This window comes from Dermacentor variabilis, chromosome 11 (genome assembly GCF_050947875.1).
Source record: "Dermacentor variabilis isolate Ectoservices chromosome 11, ASM5094787v1, whole genome shotgun sequence".
Classification (NCBI taxonomy): Eukaryota; Metazoa; Arthropoda; class Arachnida; order Ixodida; family Ixodidae; genus Dermacentor; species Dermacentor variabilis.
Window position 1 is genome coordinate 8,479,011 of NC_134578.1, and position 20,262 is coordinate 8,499,272.

The 20,262-nt window shown below is 46.8% G+C and overlaps 1 protein-coding gene across 1 annotated transcript in view; it reads left to right on the plus strand.

Moving 5' to 3' along the window:
* The window catches only part of LOC142564723 (venom metalloproteinase antarease-like TtrivMP_A), a 36,746-nt gene extending 20,058 nt beyond the window's left edge, over positions 1-16,688 (plus strand). Inside the window, exons 11-14 of the mRNA XM_075675859.1 lie at positions 4,355-4,492; positions 7,251-7,401; positions 8,927-9,037; positions 13,765-16,688. Of these exons, the coding sequence (XP_075531974.1) occupies positions 4,355-4,492; positions 7,251-7,401; positions 8,927-9,037; positions 13,765-13,809 (445 nt within the window). The 3' untranslated portion in view covers positions 13,810-16,688. The remainder of the gene's footprint in view (positions 1-4,354; positions 4,493-7,250; positions 7,402-8,926; positions 9,038-13,764) is intronic.
* The last annotated feature ends 3,574 nt before the right edge of the window (positions 16,689-20,262 follow it).

A 20,262-nucleotide genomic window follows, 5' to 3' on the forward strand; every position in this document is an offset into this window, starting at 1 on the left:
GCAAATCTTTTTGCATTCATTTAGCCATCCTTATTCGCCCGCATGCCATACCCCTCTCTGCCCTGAGGCATGCACACCCGCACTAAAAGCAAGTGCATGCCTCCCAAATTCGACATGCTCGATGTGCAGAGTATTTGCGTATTGCGCAGGGGTGATCACAAACAAACAAACACCCACTCGCGTTGGAGCGCGAGGCCAAAGTACTGGTTATGGTTTCTTTCCGCGAGTTCAAATGGCTCGCTTATACCCTTACATTAACGATCTTAGTCAATGCTTTCTACCTCTTTTTCTGCAAAAAAAAAGAAATCGAGTGCCAAATTCAATATCGCCCAGCCATAACCTTGATATTCATTTGTAGCAAGCATTTAAACAGCACATATTTAGAGGTGCTTCCTTTGCATTTCGAGGTGCTATATTAAAGGACATGAAGGACGCTTAAAGAGTTATGTCAATATACATGTGCGTTGGCGTTGAATTTAAAGTTTAAAGAAAGGCGCACGTGAAATTTTCAGACAAACCAAAGCAAGCACGCATACTTTTCAGGATCGGGTATGTTAACAAAGCCCTTACATAGTTGGTTTATTGGCTATATCACGTAATAATTCATTGTGACCGTATACGTCCCGCCGACTGGCTGAAGCATGGCGACATCCATAGCGGGCGGCGTTCTCAGTTCCTGTCAGCATTTTCCAAATTCTCATCACTTCTCATGCTTCTCGATAGTGGTAGAGTATATATGTGCTCACTGATTGAATAAAGCCACTTGGTTGTTCGTCAGCGCTGTGATCTGTGTCCCTCTCTTCACGCTCTCGTTTAGTGCTGTTTTCTGCTCGTTCACATCGCCCGCTTGGTTGACGAACTCAAAGGTAACGGTGTCGATGACTTTTTTTAAGGTGCTGGCACACCTATTATATCGCAACGCATATTACAAAGCTCGAGTTTGCGGCAGTGCAATATTGAAATGTCTCACAGAAGCATATATATTGATAGGAGCATAGACAAATTTTTGAGGCTAAACTGACTATAGCATAAGCTTTGGATGCTTGTGAAGAACGCGATCACGTAGTATGACCGACAGCAGACGGTTAAATGATAATTTATTTCATTATTATTCTATTTCTAAGTGTTCAGCCTTGGCAACTCTAAGAGCACCGTATGCAACTTTGCCAGAGTAAGAATATCGCCGCAAGCACTAATAATCCTAACGACCAAGTCTAATTATCGATGAATACAAATTATATGGGCACTAGAGCAGTTCTTCTTCCCGGAAACGAGGCGGCTCATCACGTAGCTAGCTCCTACAAACAAATATCTACCCGAACCCGGTGGCATATACATTTATTGCGGGCCGTGCCAATATTCAGAATTATGTAAATTTTGCAACAAAAGTTAAGTTAGGTCGTATGATTTGGGCCTGCCCCAAGAAAAAGCTACGTAACATGACCAGCGCTGAGCAGTGGGAGACCATTAAGCTCAGTTCGAACTCTGAACAACAACACCGGGTCGCCAAGATCTCTGCAGTTGCCGCCAGGGCCCAAGAGCTGCTGGATGACGACCATAGTCCATCGGAGGCGACGCTCCATTTCAAAAGCTGGTTGCAGCACTGTGGAAGCTACACGAATTATTAGCCAATAGGAAGGCCGAATGCCCCTCGAGATGTGCTCATCCGCGCCGCGTCATCTGCTCAGCGTCTGCTTGTCGTCCTATTACATGCCCCACAGTGAATTGGTGGATTGCCGCAAACAAAATGTTTTGAAACCGTTGAAACCGTAACCACAAGCTACGTCTACATACATGTGATAGTAGGGCTTCGCTTTACGTGCACGGTTTCCCTGCAGTTACCTTGCAGCCTCCTTAGCGAGTAGTACTGGCGAATGCCCTTCTGTTCACTTGCGTCACAGCGTTTGCTCGGCGTTTGCTCGCTACTGTCATCCCGTACCATGCTAGAGTGGGGTAGTAAATTAATGATGCTGGCTTCCATACCGTCCCGCACCGTCAACGCATCACCAATGCTAATGATTTGGCGCCATCTGCTAATTAGACACCAAACCATCTTTATGACTCGGTGCTGTGTCTGTAGTCCTAGCAGCGTGAAGACAAACAGCTGATCTCGATAATTACGACAAAACATACCTAATGATCTGACCTGAGCTTGGGTCAAACTAAGCGATGACGGATTTTGCTGCTTGTTTCTTGCCGACAGAGCTGAGAGCCAGTAATAAGCGCGAATTCGAATCGATGCGGGTGGTCGGTGCTGTATGGGCGCTGCCATGTTGCCACGGTTAGAGTGGCTATTCGGTGACCGGCGGTAACTGTCACAGTAACTCTCGGTATACTACGTGCATACGCAAAGGTCCTAACATTTCACGTATCGCTGTGCCGCATCACGCAGTGAGCGAAAATAAAACTCTCTAGTGTAGTCAATAATCAGCCAGTTACGCCAGGAACTATACACCGCTAAGCGAGGATATTGCCTGTGCACGCCTCGTACATTCGGCAGTGCTGCAAGCAGCTTGGGAGATGGAGCATAGGTGCGGGGCGGAGGAGGGAAATGTTTTTCCTCCTCCTCAATCTTAAACAGCATTCCACGTGGCTCCCTTCTCCGGGCTAATCGTGATAGTTATCATGAAATTGTCATTCTTGCGCACAAAACCTATACTCGCGGACAACTTTCTGTGGCAATGAAGAGAAAGCTACGGAGGCAAAGCGCGCACAAGTTAGAGCGCTTCTGAAAAGATTCCCGTGTTTTCATTCACGGCAGTTTAAGCTGGGGAAGAGAAAACAAACACCTTATTATCAAGAGTTAAATAAGGTTAAACACACCACTGAATGTAAAAGTTTACTTATTTTGCGGCTTTTCCCTTCCGCGTCTGGGAAAACGCGACCCCGTCGCGCGTAGAAGCTGCGTCGATTCAGCATCTGTCCCGAGCAACGAAAATCCCTGTCAAACACTGGCGGTCTACTTGGCGCGGTAACACATGGGCAGAAGCTCCGCCCCCGTAGCTTTCCCTTCATTGCCACAGAAAGTTGTCCACGAGTATAGTGTGACGTTAAAGACGCTAACGGCGACAGAAATTTAACAGCTGCTGCGTGTGCGTTTACCCAAACACGGCCAGGAGGCGCAAGTGTGCGTCTCCCACCTAACTCTGGAGTCGACTAAAGATGGCGCACGGGTGAAGTCGAGCAGGCTGCGGAGGAGTCCGTTGTCGTCAGCGCTTTGATTGTTCACGTGAACTCCTTGACATTGGGTACTCCTGATTTACTTGATTCAAAAGTTATCTACCCATGTCTGGGTGAATCTTAAACCTAGAACTGTATGACGGAAATGGTGCGATATTGAATTACTAGAGGCACGATCGTGCGTATGCCGGCCGTTAATATGGTCTTCTAGATCTTGTGTATTGCCCAAGAGAAAAATATCTTCACCCGAGAATTTTTTGTCAGCACTCCTTCAAGCATTGCTGAAGAATGCATCGTGTTATATTGAACTAGGCATGCAGCTTGTATCACAATTGTGTAGCACGTTTTGCAAGTTCGCGTTTTGCATTGGTGAATTGCGTTCAGCGTATTTTTGAGCTATACCGAAGCAAGTTATAAGCTTTTAGAGCATGAGTACCTGTGGTGATTTCGTGTATTGGGTTAATAAGCTTCCCTTTGCTCAGTACCGTATTCTCTGGCTACACATTGTTTCTAAATATACAACCCTGTACGGGAGGGCTACGCAGAAAGCCACAAGTTCAGTGCGTGCTCGAGTTTGTGCTTTGATAGTTTGTGGACAAAGATGGCGGGAGCACCCGCGAGTGCTGAGGAGGATAACAAAGTGCATACAGAAAAGGCAACGTCGGTGGTCTACGAAGTTCTACTTCCTGCGTCGTGGCCTACAATATTCTCAACAGTTGGTAATGAAAATGAATGTCTACAACCTGTATTATACAAACGTTTTTTTCTTACTACTTTACCCAGTGTTGCAAGACCTTCGTCCAATCACCCTTCTTTGCAATACGCCGTGAAGGCGAAGCTTAAGAATTGCTACCTCTGTTGTAGTTGGCACAAATCATGTTAACCGATTCTTGCTTTAATTTAGTTTCGAGTATCCTAGGTCAGTTATTAATCTCCATAATTTGCATGGCGGGCATGTAATTGCTATCCTGCAAAACTCGTTGCAGAGCATGCGCAGTTCTATAGTATTTAACGAACCGCTTCACAAAAGCTTCACTCCACGCGGCTTTCCAAAATGTGCATTGGATCTGCATAAATTTCACGTTTACGCCCACATTGATGCGCGGCAGGGTAGACGGCCATTTGTCTGCTGCAACTCACGGTGCGTGCAAAACGCCGCTCCTCACAATTGCAGGCTGGGCGCCCAACACGACAAGGTCGGGCACCTAGAATGTCCGTGGTCCGCCGGAAGCCTCATGAGTTACGTGGACGGCGGGACAAACAGGTACCGGCTCACTCCCTGCAGCAAGAGACAAATACGAAACGTTGTCGGGTAAGCTCAACTGTAGCGCACGTGTCCGTCCGTGTCATTTTCTTTGTCTTATGTGCGAAACGCCAGCGCAGTACACCGAATGCTGTTCGTGCTTAAGAAATAAAAACTTGGAGTCACAAGTGCACAACTTTTTTCGTTGGTGGTCGATGCTGGTAGCTCCGTTGCAGATTTGCGGTTAGCTTTTCCAGATATCGACACTTGTGTCCCGGTAATTTAAAAGCAAAAAAAATCTATTTATGCGACCTATACAATCATGTTGCGAGAGTGCACAGAAGCAAGTATACTAAGACGACATCAGAGAAGGAGTGCTTTCTTTTTAAATGTTCGTCCGCGTCTGACATCTTCCTGTTGTTACTACTTCGTGTTATAAATTTATGTTACAGAGTTAAATAAGAACTCGTCCTATATGGCGCCCTTCACAATCATCGCACACAAAATTGCACGGCATGACGTCACAAGCACGCAGCAGTGCTGTCGTCAGCTTTGGCACAGGCGTAATCGGCGCGATTACGGCACTGTTCCGAGGTACTGTTGATGATTAGGCTATGGTACCTACTGTAGGCGTTTTTAAATGTTTGCTGCCCGAATTTCTCCTAAGTGCGGCGAATGGTAAAGAAGAAGGGAAATGTAAATATTTGTTTTCTTTTCTTTTTGTCGACAAGCTCACTAGGCACTTTTTTTGAGCTATGCGTCATAGCACCGTTTCTGCTTGTATTCAGAGCTTTTCTACACTTTTACTGGTCATGAAACTTCCGTTAAAGCGGTGGAAGAATTGTTAAAGCAGTGGAAGTAGTGGAAGAAGCAAATAAATTGACACGTGTCCCGAGGCCGCGAATCATGGAAATATGCTCGTTTAATTGCGAAGGACCCAACGGCAACAAATCTCGCGCAGCGCATGAGGCACTGTATTTAGCTCATTCTTACCACCAAGATAAGAGAAAGAGGGAAGGCAGTGAAGTTAACCAGATGCGAGTTTCTGGTTTGCTACGCTGCGCTTGGGCGAGGTTGGATTGGTTGCGAGGACGGGTTGGACAATGCACTGCGGGCACTGGTCTGGAACATGACGTATTGTTTCTTCGTTGCCGCAGTGGCCACGAGCTTGGATGTCGGCCATTTCTATTCGGAAAGCGTAGATATTGGTAAACACAGCGCCCAAACATAGCCGACACAAGAGGGGCTCATCTCTTCGGGGAAATGTTGATAGGAGTCGTAGGTTTCAGGCAGGATCCAGGGCGTGCATGAATTCTAGTTCATTCTATTCGGATGTGATGCACTGGAGCGCATGCATGGAGAGCATCCTTGCAGAGTCTGTCCTGGAAAGCGAGATTGTTAAGTGGCGGCACTCTGCAAGGGCTAAACGAACAGAACGTTGATTGCCGATAGTACCACAATGACTTCGTGGCAACTAAAAAATGACTCGGTATCCTTTCTCAGTCAAGTGATATATGGTCCCTTTAAATTAAAGCACCAGTTCTTCGTGGGGACCATGCTGAAATGCTGGCAGTAAACGCTGCAATGCCGGCTTCGAGTCCAAGAAAATTGGCCGTCTGTGTATCGGTTCGTCATTGATAAAATGCAGAGCGACGAGAAGCACGGTGAGTTACGCTGCCTTCGATGTTGTCAAGTGAGAAGTTTTGAACTGGAAAGTGAAGTCATGTGAAAACCAAAAATTAGGAGAAATGTTCCGCGGTAGCTAATGGTCATTTCGTAAGCGTTGCTCAAGCCACCGTATAGACAAAGCATACTTTCCAGTGATTCTAAGGGACATCAACCTATTGCCGAGGACTGCGGCGACTGGCGAAAAGGACAGTCGCGAAACCGCTCGAGCTGCTCTTACGCATGCTCGCCGCCAGAGTTCGCTCGCATGGCTTTGTCGTCAGTCGCCGCGTCATCAAGTGGCGACCCAGTGAAAGCTGCGCCGTCAGCTGGCGACGGGGATCGATATTCAGTGCGCTTGCTCGAAAATTGTGTTCGAGAGTAAAATATTCGGATCAGTATGTAAAAGAGGAGGTATCCGCCCCATTCGAAACCAATAAAACAAACCTTACGCAGCGTTGACTTAACCCCTAGATCACCACATAAAAAGAAATGGTTTCAAGGCATTCATACCTAATAACATGCCACTAAGATGTCGTAACGGAAAAGCTCAACAAGTACTATTCGAGACCAAGGTGTCATAGGAATATGCAGACTCAAAGGGATCAACAGTCGCCGAAGAGCAAGAGAAGCGTAAACTTGAAAACAGTGAAACCAATGTTTGGACAAGGGAACTTGACTTCTTCAGGGTACATGTCATTGCCCTGAGGAAAACAAGTGCCCCTGTCCAAACGATGTCCCCAGGCTGACGCTCTACTTATTCGGCCTATCGATCAAGACACGCTTGGGTGTGACTATGTTTTCCTCCTCCCTACATATGGTGCGCAGCGCACAGCCTTTGTCAAAATTATACGGGCTATATCGCGCCTTCGCCACAAGTGTCGTTCGGCTCTGTGCCGTGGTTCCCGTGGCGCTCCTCTGGATGGTGAGTAGGAGAGTTCTTTTGTTTGCCCAGGGCTTTTGAGCTTCTGGCATGTCACAGGAACTCACTTATGCGTCCTGTAGTCGGCAAGGTGATCGGAAGCAACGCAGCCCGTATACTTTTGACAAGGAGTGTATGTCACGAGACAGAAGAGCGCTATCTGTGCATGCTAGTGACTATGATGGAACAAATAACCTTGCTTGTCCGTGGGGACTTAGCGTGCCATTTTGTTTCCTGCAGGAAACTGCCACCATGGTGCATAATGGAGACGTCGAGAAGAAACATGATGGGGCACCCAGGCACTTTACCGGGCCATATGATATCCGCGGATACATTCTGCAGGCTGTACTTAAGGAGAAAAACAGACGCACAACAACAGTACATCAAAATGGTGAGCTATACTTCCAAGAGTCCATTACCACGTCACGATCATTGTGAATGAAGTTTTCTATGTCTGTATAGGCCCACTTGCACTGTATGTTGAAAAAGAAAGAAACGCCACCGCGTAGACAAAATCAACACGCAGATTTAGCTGTGGCTACCACTGAATTTTGCTCAGAGCCTACTGTTTTAGCTTGTTAAACATGCATGATCGTTTCCTTGTTTATCCCCCACACCAAGCTTCGCTTCCTAATTTTTACTTTTTACTTATTCAGATCTCTTTGTTTTGTCACTCCGAAATTCCAGGACAATAGCTGAAAGAAAAATTTTCATATTTACAAAAACTTTGCGCAGAGCTATAGACAGGAAACTCGTTGAAGTCGGCCAGAAAGCTTCAAGTTTGAGAAAAATATTCATCCTGCTGCACCTCCCATCTCTTCCCTCTTGAATACACTTAATTGCAATATATGCTTAATATGCAACGTAAATCAAGCCGAAGAATTTTGAAGTCTTGCACGCACCGTCCTACACTCACCATCCGCTGCCTTTATAGCAGACGTCTAGTTTGCTAGCCTCCCCCTCCTACCTACGTGACATCTGGTGCATGTGCTGAAGTACATACCACTGTTCCCAGACCGAAGTCCGTCTTCAAACCTAGCACGAAGTTTGGTCGAACTGACTCCTGTTCACGCAGGAGCACTCCGCGACTGGAAGGACTACCACCTGAGCACGAGTCTTCTAACTAGCCGCGTTGGACTCTCCGCGCGCCCAGAGTCCCATCCGCCCATGAATCAGGGTGTCAGCTCCTTCTTCCACAACCGCGCCGTCCAAGTTTGTCTCTAAATACCCCCGAATCTGCGAATGCTTCTCGATCCCAAAGAGAATGTCTCCGACTTGCAATGGCTCGAGTCCGGAGTGCAACCAGCGCAGCGCCCACTTTTCCCCTGAGTGCCGCGCGCGGACGTGGTTTGAAAACGATGAGGTGGCTCTATTGTCTCGGCACGAATACTGACAGCAACCGATCAGCACCTGTGCGAGTGTGGACCACTAGGAGCGGGCGGAGTCTGCAATTAAGGCCAGGACACAGCGGCCGAACGAAAGCGTCGCAATCTTTGCAGGCTGATACTTTTCGTATCAATACCAAACGTAATGCATGCGAAAAATATGCTTACATCTGCGAAACCTTGATTGAAGTCACCTTGACTCCATAATACAATGAAGTGGGGCAATTTGAAACCCCTGAAGCTTTGTTCGGGTACAGTACCTGCGTTCGCTCTGTATTCCAGTGCCACATAGACGACATGACTGTTTTACATTATTATTTTTTCTGGTTAACACCCCGGCCTTTTACCGTTATTTTCTCCTCATCCATAATTATTGAGTCGCTCCGTTTTTCCTTTTCTTATTTTAATAATCGGCCTTCTTGGTCCTCTTGTGACATAGTGAGAGCAATGAATCCTTTCGTTTCAACCGTATTTCCTTCTGATAAAAACTCGCCCTTTCTTTTGCTATGTGAACTCTCTCCCTTTATGCAGACCCATGAGCACAGCAGAAAATGCAAGATGCAATGCTGCTACGTAACAGGTAGCCTAACATGGTGCTATGAAGTCGACATATTGGACGGCATGTCATGCGGTGGAGAACGAGTAAGTACCTTGATTTTCCGTCACGTGATAAAATTGTTTCTAGAACCATAGGACGTTAAAATAGAATCGATGATCATCACGAAACACTGCAGTCAGCTTTTCTGCGGAACAAGGACCTGTGTTTTTTTTTCGTCCCCTTTTGTGTTCGATTTTCTTTATCGTGCGTAACTCCAAGTGCCTGATCTTGGCGATAATGACGACGCGGCCCCGTGCGAGCCGCTGACGAGATTAATGAAAAATAAAATTGTTCGTTGAAAACGCGTTCTCAGGTGGCAAATCGAATGGGCAGACTTAGATTTACGTGCACAGCTCTCGAACAGTGTGGCGCAAAACAAGGAACGCATTATTCCTGTTATAATTCATTTAATTTGCATTGTAGATCACCTTGATAAAAAATAGTTGGTTTGATAGAGGCTCACGTTCGAGTGCTGTATCATATTCACACGCTGAAGGGATCAGGCCTGTAACTCGGGAGCTGCGAGGCCAGATCTGCCTGATCAGTAACACGCCGAGTAACAACACGTTAAAATCGGGCTATCTCCGACAATGCAAGATTCAAACTGTGGGCTCGAGAGCGCTGCCACCCTCACTAAACGACAAGGCTCTGTATGCGGTCACAGCAGCAGGGGAAAACGATATCCACGATACAGGGGCAGCAGTTACACAAGCATACACTGCTTGCAGAGAACTGCCATTCGCTACTCGGCAGTCCATTACTTACATTGCAAGATAAAGATGTATTCTTAGAGAGCAGCAGTCTGAAACAAAATGCGCTCACACCGGGTTCCATGGCTAGCGGCAAGCTAAACTAGTTCTCACCATATTTAGGGACCCTGTTATTCACAAGTCATCTTACCTGCGTGGTTCAGCCCAGCAGGGTGGTATTCTCGGAAGATCGTTTTCGAAAACACCTTCACTTTCGCGACATTCAGCGTAACCAGCGCTGTGCCCATTGGCGTCTACGAGTACCGGCATTCCAGGCACTATGCCAAGCACGCTGTGGCCCGTCCGTGTCGACGCGTACGCCGTTGTCACGCGATATCTCGCGAAAGTGAAAGTCCTCGTGAAAGTTGCCGCCCGAGAATACCATCGCAGATGCGCCGCCACGGGAATCTTTCTGCCATGCCTGGTTCAGATTGCTCTCGTGGACACGACCATCGATGCGTACGTAGTACGCGTACATCGGCGCCAGTCGTAGGTCGCCGAGAGAAGGAAGAACTACGAGCAGAGCCGCACAGCCCGCGACGACGCCAACGCTGACACGCTCACTTTGGCCAGTCATCGCCCCGTGCGCGCGCTCGCTCGGTTCTTGTGAACTCTAGCCAAACACTCGGTCGCGCGCAAGCGTGCATCGCACGACGAGCACGCAAGTCACGGCCACTCCAGCAGCTCTCGGCGGCAGCCGTGTTAGCCGTACGCGAACGCACTGGTCTCGGTGCGCGCAACCCGCGGGAGCATGTTTGCGCGCACGGCGCGCGACCACAGGCACGTTCACATTTCAGGCACCTGCAGGCCTTGCAACGCTTGATGCAATCTAGACCGATTCGTACCTCTTCTATTGAACACTGCGTCTTAACATTTCCGACATACAGAACTTCCTTTATTCCCGTAAGAAGCAACGAAGGGCGGAAAAAGCTTTAGAACAGAAAAGAGCATCACTTGCATATAACTGAAAGCGCACGGGATCATATTTATAGGCGAAGGTGGCCGTGTGCGCGCATACATTTAGGTGCATCGTTAGTGAGCGCGAGTGCTGGCAGCAAAGCGCTAGCCGTTATTTGCTAGAGCATCTTAGTGCACTGGATGTAGATGACCCGTTTATTGTCAAGAATTCAACAGATGTTACACAGTATCTACAGGACGTAGACTCCGGTGGGACTTCCTGTACAGTGGATGTCGAAAATTTGTTTTACTCAGTCCCACATGCAGAACTGTTTCCGATAGTTGGGGACTGCACCGAACAAAATGGTGCTCTCGCTTTTGAGAGTGGTGCAGGCATCTGCTGATGACTTTATGACTTTGCCATATTTTATCTTTGACTCTTGTTTCGTATGATGGTCGTGTGCACATTCACCTTAAGGGTATTGCATCGGCTGCTATGTCTTGCCAGTTTTATGCGGCATATTTATCTGCTATTGAACGGGACTTGGATTCTGCCTTTGACAATGCAAAAATGTAAAATGTTTTTAGACATGTGGATGATTTTTTCGTGATTTTAAAATCTAACCTTTCTGCAACGACCGCTAACACAGTGGAAGTAAATCTATTTGGACAACATGATAAAGGGCTTTCCTTTACGCGTGAGCTTCCTGTCCATGACAAGCTGCCTTGTTCTCACAAAATGCAGGAAACTGTCATGTTGCACGGCTGCGAGCAGCCGGATACCCTTGTTCTATTGCGGTTGCAGTAGCCGTAACTCTCTTTCGAAAATTGAAGGGTAATACCGATGTCACACGTACACTTCTGATCGCGATCGGAGCCGATCCGGATCGGGCTTTGTCCGGATCGAGTGTTGCTACATGGTCATTCGCGATCGCGATCTTGCGGGATCCGGATCTGGGCAATTGCGATCAGAGAATCGCAATCGCAGATCGCGATCGCAGGCTCACGTCTGTGCCCTTTAGCGCAGTATTCTGAAAACGCTAAAAACAAGAAGTGAAGGCAGCTCCATAAAAGACGCTTAAAAAATCTTTTTACCAGCAACTACAAACTGTAAAATTCAAATATTGCCGAAATTTAAGCATGTATTGCAAATGTGAATTTCTAGCAAATACATTAGGCAGTTCTGAGAGTTGCTGATGATCAGCAGACGATAATAATTTGATCCGGAACGCTATAACCGTACAGCAGCGACCATTGTTGATCACGATCAAGAATTCCGATCCGGATAGGTCCCGATAGCGATCAGAAGCCTACGCGTGACACCGGTATAGCCGGAAAGCAAGCCGCTAGTGTAAAAAAAGGCCGCAGGTTGTTCCGCACATGCATAAAGCGGCCCACGATTTAAAGTGGCCAGCAGGTACAAAGTACCTACTGTTTTTTTGGCTCCACAGAAGCTTGCTGGCCTGTGCCCACGCATCTCAGACCCGCAGAAGCTGACCCTTTGGGGTAGAAATCATACGAGACCGTATACGCACTTGCGCCATCGGTGTGGTGTACGAAATTGCACCTAATTGCGCCAGGGTGTACACCGACCAGACAGGCCGTTGCATCAACGGTAGGGCAAGGGAACACGAGCTGTCTTTCAATAATAAGATTAACGCCAATTGCACTGCGATTCCTGCACGTGTGAGCCAGATCTTCTGGGTAAAAGGAAAGATCCCCTGGCACGGGAACTAATGGAGGAATTAATGGAACTAATGAACTATTTCATCAACATCAAACATGTCTGTGTCAGGGATACATCTGTGGCTTTACGTAGCACTCAACGACAGTTTCTGCACAGTGTGATTGGATAACAATGCAAATTTTGTTTGAGTACTGTGGGTAAGCGTAAGGGCGCGCATGGCCATCTTTGCCTGTATTATCCCGTCGTCTTTCGATAAGCTAATTGCAAGTGACGCTCTTCCCTGTCCTTACGCTTTTTTCCGCCACTGGGTACGTGTTAACTTCGGGGAATCAGATGAACCAACTAGCCCAGCAACGAGTATTGAGAACTTCCTCTACCTGTGCCATGCCTAACTGCAGCTGTATGGCTGCAAGCTTGGCAGTATAACTGACAATTCTGACGTGGACTGTAAGCGCTTCTTAAAGCGCGTCCATCGTGCGAGTCAATACAGAGTGTTTCACTTAAATTGAGCCAAACATTAAATATATAAATGTCATGTTTGCCATCGCTTGGAGATACTCAGATTAGTTTTCTGCATTATACCAAATTACATAATTAATCTTCATTAATTAAGCTTCTGAATTATTATAATTAGGTTAGAAGTGTCAAGGAGACAACTGTAGACAAGCATGAAAAACTCCCAGTATGCAGCTTTTTGTTGCTCCATAAAAGTGTTTTTCCGAGCATGAAAGAAGCCCGTGAATGCACGCAAAGTTCCTCGAGTGGCCAGTCGCGCGGCAATTTTGCGTGTATTCGCGGGCTCCATTCGCGCTCGGAAATACACTTCTATGTTGAAAGTATTGAGCAACAGAAAGCTGTATCGGGAGCTTCTTATGTTGCTCTACAATTTCCTCATCGACGCCTTTCATATACTTAATCGACAAGTATTAATTAAATAATACTAATTATGTGATTAGGCGGAATGCAAAAATATATAATCTGAGTGTCTCCAAGCGACGGCAAACAACATTACCTTGGTTTTGTTCAGCTACGTGGCACTTGCATACTTTTAAAGTTTGGCTCAGGTTAAGTGAAACAGCCTGTACAACTCCGCATATTTTACCTGATGCTGGACAGTATGAATGTCAGAGTCCTGTTCAGAGGCTTCTCAAAACCAAAAGGGATTTAACGCCGTTCCAGTGTGCAAGTGGAAATCAATCTGATGCACAGTGCTGAGTAAATATCCCAGCGCTATCATTACGGCTAATTAAAATATTGCTCACGCTGAGCCAAGATTCCCAGCGTGAGGCCGCGTTTACTCAACGTGATTTTGAAACCATTTCATAAGAAGCACAATACTTGGATAACGCTGTTTGGCGACCCACCTTTACAAACGTTGTTTTGTTTTCCGCGGCACTAAAAACAATCATTATAGACAGGCGTACCCTTTCTTTCGCAGACATGCATAAAGGGGGTCTGCAGGATTCGGCACCCGTGGCCATGAATCGCAGCATTCAAGACTACAAGGATTATGGAGACGAGTAGACGAAGGAGGACGAAATCCATACCTCAAGAGTTGTTTGCGTTAATCTCCTGGTTTCTTTTTTTTTCTTTTGTACTAATTTTAACTGAAAATGCACAGCTGCAGCTGCACTATACGTGTTTCATCTCGGCATTTGACCCTTTCATGCTAAAACACGTCAATTAAAACAAATTAAATCAAAAATAGAAGCATTACTCACAGCCACCACCTATAGAAACCGTGACGGGGTCCAACTGTTCTTTTTGAAAGGCGCCATGGCGAAGGGATACGGAAGAAACTTGGTTACGCTATGCTATTAGGCGTCAATAAAGTTTCTCCTTATGTCCCGCTCTACAGTGGGCATGAAGGGACGAAAAAAACAAGAGAGCATTACCAGACAAAATATAAGTCTAGAAGGCCGGCACAACACGTGATCACGTCGCGGTAGGTTTTAGTTTCTTCTGAAAGACAACAGCGGCGCCAGCAACATGCTGCTTCCGCATTCCCACGTTAGAACGAAGACGATAGACGTATGCGTTGCAATAAACGACGGCAGTAGCACAATTAAGCAACTCAGTACTAAATGTGCCCAAAGCGGTGCTAATTAACAAAGGCAGTCGCACAGTCTATTGTTTTCGAGATACGCAGCCGGTCTCCCGACAGCTTTCATTATATAATATCATATCAGGCAAGGGTTTTAATATACAGGGAGATCATTTTTAAGTTTAGGGGGATTTTAAAGACTAGCCTCTTGCATATAGCATACCTCTAGTCTTTGAGCTGGCTTATTCAGATAGGCGAGCATTACTTGCACGAGAAATAAAGACACATATTCAACTAATTAACCGAAATCCACTAACCATCTTTTGAATTAATTACCTTACAGCACATATTGCCGTTCACGAATTGTAGCCAGTGAGTTTACAAGGTGTATCTACTTGGAAAGAATTTCCAGAATGACGCCAATATGGAGATACGCGCCATCAAACTTGCAGTAAAAATTCACATTTGTTACTTTTATTGCGATAGCTGTTATATTCACACTCCAGGCGCGTTTCTGCCGTCGCCGTGAGGCTCCGTATAAGACCAAGGGTGATAAAATCGTCACCGCGCACCGTATTCTGTAGGTGCGAGTGAAAGCGCGCGAGAGTGAGCCGGCGATCGCGGACCCTCTTCCGTCGCGCTCAAGGCTCCGGGCTGAGGGTAGGGAGGGGGAAGCAAACACACTGCTCCACGAGAGCAGGCCCCGCCTCTAGGACGGCCCCCTACTGCTCCCCCGGGAAAGTCAGTGATGTTTTTTTGAAGGTAGAGCGCCGCAAGGCGCGTGAAATGTCTAATCCGGCGTGACTAACTCGGCATGAGAGCCCCGGGCGCGAGAAAGCCGGTCCGACATACCTTTACCTTCTGCCATTCGCGTACGTGCGACGTTGCTTTACACACAGCGATCACTAAATAAGGCGCCAGTGCCCACTGCTTCACCTGCTTCACCGTACCGGCCACCAGCGTCGCAGCGTGAACAAACTCTACCCCGCTCCGCAATACCAGCTTTAGCCTAGGGCCAAACGCATACAATGCTGGCTTGCCTAGGGACAAACGCATACAATGCCGGCTTGCCTAGAGACAAACGCACACAGCAGGAGCAAGGAAACTTCTCTGCCGCAGTACCTATATTCGAGGAGCGAGAGTCCCCACATTTTGTCTCTCGCATTCGTTCATACTCGCGCCTGCGCACAAACGTCGGGTGACTACTGAAATGACATGCCCCGCTGTGCTACCTGCACAGTAAACACAAATTTGCCCATATGGGCGTTTTAACAGCTGACATGCCGTTTGCCCCCCCCCCTCCTCAGCTCAATATAAGTACTCCCACGAGAAGAAGTAAAATAAGTTAGAGCCATTATCTTGCCCTCGAGCTCATTTAGCGGAATATTAAGGGGCATTGCGGTAGTAAAATCGAGCTTTTCAAATAATAACTGTGGCGTAGGGTAAATAGGGAGTGTTGAAATACGCCCATACCTAACACGAGCCGAACAGCGTAAAAAAAAAAAAATAACTCTGCAGTGACCAACGTGGCTGTCTGAGCCTGAGCGACAATCTCAGTAGAATTATTCCAACAGTCAGATTTGAAATATCCCGCGCAATGTATTTCCGGGCCGTTTAAATTTTCTGTTCGGAGTAGCCGCGCCTTGGCACTGCAAAAGATATCGAAAGCCGAAACTACGCGCGGAGGAGCAGAGGTCTTCGGAGCGCGCACGCGCGTGCTGAAAGCGACCAAGGGCAGCCATCACCAGCAACGGCACATTTTTATACCGCTGTTGGTGCCTCTCGCAGTGTGGAACGTCCCACGGTTCCGCGGTAAGTGATTTTGCACAACCATTGCTTGTTCTATGAGTGCGTATGTGTTCTAAGTGAGCAGACACGCTGATAGAGTTACTGAAGGCCTCATTACAACAGTTGGCCATCCGGAACCATTTTGTAAAGTAGCGCCCGGGCCGCTGTATCATGAAAGCCATCTACGTCCGCGCTGCGCTGTTTTCGTGGCTTAGTTCGCAGTGGGGGGGGGGGGGGGGGGGGCATGCGAGACGCAGCACGAAGGTCAATTCGCTCGCTGCGGCTGCCGCACTTCCTCACGTCAGTGTTTGACAGCGAGTTACCGCAGTCTTAGAGTAAGGTGTCTTCGTTTTTGCTAGTGCGCGCGTGACGCAATGCTTGTTAATTTAGTTACTATGTCTATACGGCCGATATTTATACCGAAAGTTTACATGGACGATAAAACCACTAACTTTACTTCGTGTAGTTGTCCACTAATTTGCTATCGCAATCAATGCTTCACCTTACGGTCGAAACTGCGACGTTTTTTTTTAACAAAACTTTCTTTTATGCACTGAAGCACAACAGTAACGGGATCGGTCATGTATTTCGTTCCACACGTTGGAAAATACCTGGTAATTATATTCATTTATAAAATATATTGTATTCATTATAAAATTTATTCATTTCAAGTGGTTATGTCTTGCAAGCTCACCCGCAAGGGTTCGTATATTGCAATATGTGCGGTAAAGTAATTAATTAGGAAGTTCATTAGTGCTTATCTGCTAATTAGTTGAATATGTATTGCAATTTCTCGTCGCCCCCTATTCGAATAATACAGCTCAAGGACAATAATTATGCTATCTGCCACAGGCGATTTCTAAACAATTGCGTAAAACCTAAATATTGTTCCCCTGCATTGTGCTGTGTCACTGGTCTCTCACCCAAATGCTGAGGATAGCATACAAGGTCAATGATCGACACGGGTAAAGCGAGCCATCCGAGCTTATGTTATGCTGGAGCAGCCATACCGTTTGCACGAGGTAGGAAGACACGGCATATATAGCGTGAACGAGGCACTCAACCGGGGGCAAGCTAAACAGTAAAGTCGCTTCGCAACGAGCAAAGCCAGGCTACAGTGAAAAGTGCTCAAAGCAACAGTCCGTGTCACAAGTGTGAGAAGCTGGGCTAGTTGTTCGTGCATCAAATGACTGAAAAGCCGGGCCTGCTCCAGTATCACACGAAAACGAACAACACCGGCTCTTGTAACACTAGCACAGCACAGTGCCTTCTTCGCTCGGCTTCCTGTGGTCCGATTGCGAGCTTCATTAAGGCGAGAGCCTTAGATGGCTTGTGTGTAGAAAAATCCGACCAACGCCCGGCGTTACGGAACAAAAAGTCAAGCACTTCTGTCTGTAAGCCATCAATTTCTTTATCAATAAAAGAGCGCGATTATCTTCGTTCGCGTTGAACGGACGCCCTCCTAAATAGACCTCTGCTCCTTTCTCTTCATTAAAATGTACTCCTCCCATCCCTTCTAAATAACCAGTGTAGCCACAAAAGTGTCTGCGTGTGGTTTGCCGGTTTTGTTCAAATTTGCCGAGCAATGTACACGTCTCTTATGACGTTTTGAGGAGTATAAGTACGCCTGCGAGAACTGGAAATAAATGTGCTGTTGAAAGTTAGAGCTCTGTGTTTGTTTAATTTGCCTTTCCGTGACCCCTCATTCTTCCTGCGCTACAAGAAAGTAGAAGGCACCGTATATGCAAGCCCGTGTAGCTACCTTCGTCGGTTAAACTGATAAAATAAAATAAAAATTTATTCAGTGAACCTGCCGCATCCGTCTTAATGGTCTTCACAAACTTGCCACGACCGTCCTAACCTGCCGTTAACCACGCAGAAGCAGTGTTGATGTCAAGGCGAATGAAAAACAAGTAAACGAAAAAAAAGTAATAGGAAGCAACAACGCATTCGAATATTAAAGTAACTTAATGAATTTCTCGTGAGCGCGTCGCCTTCATCTTCTTTAGGTAAAGTGAATATCAACCCTTTTTTCTGTCTGTTGATGCACAACCTACGTGTTCGCCGAGTGTGCCATGAAACTAGGCGAGCGTTACCGCCCCATGTTTTAAGGCGAAAGCCTTAGGTATTTCCCAGGGAGGTTCCTGTAATCCAAGTAAATTAGTGGGTTTGAAAATAAGGTTCGGTACGTCTCGGTCTGGCTACGAATCGAACCAGAGCCTCCGGGGTGCGACTCGAGCACACTTACCTGAAGCCGCGGCTGCGCCACAGTTCTGGCTTTGCTAGAGGTGCGCCTAGTGCGTGCCCATTTGCACACGTCACGTGGTAGCCATCTCGCTGACTAGTGCGTGCGCCATCGGGCGGCGCGCGTGGCGGTGCGGGGGAGGTGGCGCCACGTCACGATTGCGTAAACTGAGCGCGTCGACGACGTTCCGAAGTCTACAAACGCTATAATGCTTTCGCATTCCCCCGCGTCAGCAGTGTGTCTGCAAATCTTAAGTTTAGCAACTGCTGTCGCGCCAGACGTTGTTGCGCAGAAAAGCAGACGCGCGCACTGCGCGCATCGACGTCACAGTCGGAGCGGCGGCGGTTGTCGGCGGCGAGCGATGGAGGAGCGTGCGCGCTCTCGCGGCTCGCGAGGACGGCCGCACGAGTGCGCCGCTGTGGAAGAAGCGCGTGCAGCTGCGCCTTAGTGCCACACGTGCTCTTCCCGTTGCGGCTCGTTATGTCTTGGGAGAAGTCTAGTCCCGATTGTATGAATTAATGCGTTACCAATGTGTCTTACAAAGAGGTCTAAGCCCGACTGTACAATTTTAACATCATGTATTACCAGATGTGCAGCAGGCATTCGCCTTCTTGTGTTAGAAGAGTGTAACACCTGCCGAACTTTTTGTTCAAGTATGCCTTTTCCCCCTACTGTACGCAACTGAAACTGCCGTTATATGCTTTTACTACACATGCATTGATTTCATTTAATGACGATAAAGCCTGTACTTTTTTAAGTTGTTGAACGCGATCTTCTTGCGCTTATTTCCTTCGGATAACATCATTGTGTTTTACGCCTATCACCTGCAGTGTATCTTGTATTATTATTATTATTATTATTATTATTATTATTATTATTATTATTATTATTATTATTACCTAGAAATGCTTTTGTATTTTGTAAAATGTCTTGTAAATGAATAATGAATAACTGAATGAATGAATGAATGAATGAATGAATGAATGAATGAATGAATGAATGAATGAATGAATGAAATACGAGGCAGTGTCCTCGTGCAGCACCTTTTCTGCCGACAAACAGGCGCGGTATCTCACCGTTTTTGTGAGCCAATACCGGCGGTAGTGCAGCCCAAAATGGGCTAGTGCCACAGAGGCAAATGGGTATGTGCACTCCGTGTTAGTTTTATTTAAATCTTATATTTTGTTATTACAAACGTTCTCTCATAACTATAGATATAACATTACGGCATATAATCTCTATATAACGGTTCCCTACACTATATTTAGATTATTCATACAACCGTTCTCTACAAACCATGAATACTTTGCATTACATAGACGTCGACTGCTGTAGAGTTTTGCAATTTTTATTTTTCGGTCGAAAGCGCTTGCTTGTCTTTAATTGCCCCTACAGAATCTCCATGAGGGTTATCTCGAAATTTGTTTAGATGAATATATAAACAGACGGTCGAAGGTGTTGGGAATGTCTGAATCTGCGCAAGTCGATATCCACGCGTGAGCACGCCATTTACCAACTAGTGATTCGTCACATGGCGTGAATACGTACGACTGACTAAGAAGCATCCACATCAATACTGTATCGCTGCGAATAAAAACGTCAAGTTCGTCCAAAGGAGAAGACTGAAGTGCACCCGTAAATAGTCAGTCGCACTACGTGGGTGCCCTTACACGGAAGCTAAAGTCTGGAAAACATTAAGTATGCGAGTAGATAATTCTCACAGGAACACGTCGCTGTTAACGTCGTCGTCTCAGAGAGAGAGAGCACGAGAGAGAGAGTGAGTGAGCGAGCGAGCGAGCGTGTGTGTGTGTGTGTGTGTGTGTGTGTGTGTGTGTGTGTGTGTGTGTGTGTGTGTGTGT